Source organism: Antrostomus carolinensis, unplaced genomic scaffold (assembly GCF_000700745.2).
Source record: "Antrostomus carolinensis isolate BGI_N321 unplaced genomic scaffold, ASM70074v2 scaffold24814, whole genome shotgun sequence".
Lineage (NCBI taxonomy): Eukaryota > Metazoa > Chordata > Aves > Caprimulgiformes > Caprimulgidae > Antrostomus > Antrostomus carolinensis.
Genome location: NW_010311821.1, coordinates 1 through 1023, shown reverse-complemented (window position 1 = coordinate 1023; position 1023 = coordinate 1). Strand labels below are relative to the sequence as shown.

General features: G+C 56.4%; 1 protein-coding gene across 1 annotated transcript in view; it reads right to left on the bottom strand.

Moving 5' to 3' along the window:
• TSSK3 (testis specific serine kinase 3) overlaps positions 1-412 on the bottom strand; it is a 1418-nt gene extending 1006 nt beyond the window's left edge. Inside the window, exon 1 of the mRNA XM_010166853.1 lies at positions 268-412. Within this exon, the coding sequence (XP_010165155.1) occupies positions 268-412 (145 nt within the window). The remainder of the gene's footprint in view (positions 1-267) is intronic.
• Between the last annotated feature and the right edge of the window lie 611 nt (positions 413-1023).

Sequence of the window (1023 nt, the reverse complement as noted above, 5' to 3'; positions counted from 1 at the left end):
CTAATATCTCATCTAAACCTCCCCTCTTTCAGCTTAAAGCCATTTCCCCTTGTTTTGTCATTAACTGCCCTTATGAAAAGTCCTTCCCCAGTTTCTTGTAGCCCCTTCAGGAACTGGGAGGCCGCTATAAGATCTCCCCGGAGCCTTGTCTTCTCCAGGCTGAACAGCCCCACTCTATCAGCCTGTCCTCACAGCAGAGCTGCTCCAGCCCTCGCATTACCCTTGTGGCCTCCTCCAGCCTGGAGCTTTTTCAGGGTCAAACCTTACCTTCTGGGCAGTCCTTCTTATCAATTATTTTAATAGCTACTTTCTTCTGGTGCTTTTGGGAAAAAGCCTCCTTCACTTTGGAGTACATCCCCTCTCCAATGGTCCTGCCGAGCTGGTAACCATTGGCAAGTAAAAACCCCTCCATCTTCTCACGTGGGTTGGGACCCTTCACTCCCTCAATTCATCCCGCAGCGACTCCGCGACAGCAGCTCATCCCTGGGGAGGCACAGAGGGACCTTTAAAAACCTGAGGGTGCTATTGTGATGCAACCAGAGCTGTGTCATTTGGGTGTCAGACGCACAGTGAGGTGGGGGACAGGCTGGAACATCCTCTTGGTGAGCAGGGGCTCTTGGGGTGAGCAGCACGGACGTTACGGGGCTGGCTGGGGGTCCCCTCCACATTCCTCCTGTTCTGAGGGGTCCGTGCTCGCCTGGCTCACCCACCTGCTCCTCTCCAGTCAGACGTGACCAGGGCCCAGACATGAGCTCCCAACGGGCACCGTGGGCTCAGAGGTTCCACATTGAGGCAGGTGACTGTCCCAGCTCGGCTGTGCCTCCCGAGACGCAGGAGCCAGAAGGTGCTGAGCGCTCTGTGGGAAGGTAAGAGGGGATCAGGACACCCTGTGGGGTGCAGGGTCTGGCCCTGGCACAGCCATGCCACGTCCTGGTCACACAGACGGGGGTCCCTGCTCCAGCAAACGCAGCTGAACTTGTTCCCAAAAGCATCATCTGATGGTTTGAACCTCTCCTTGCCCTG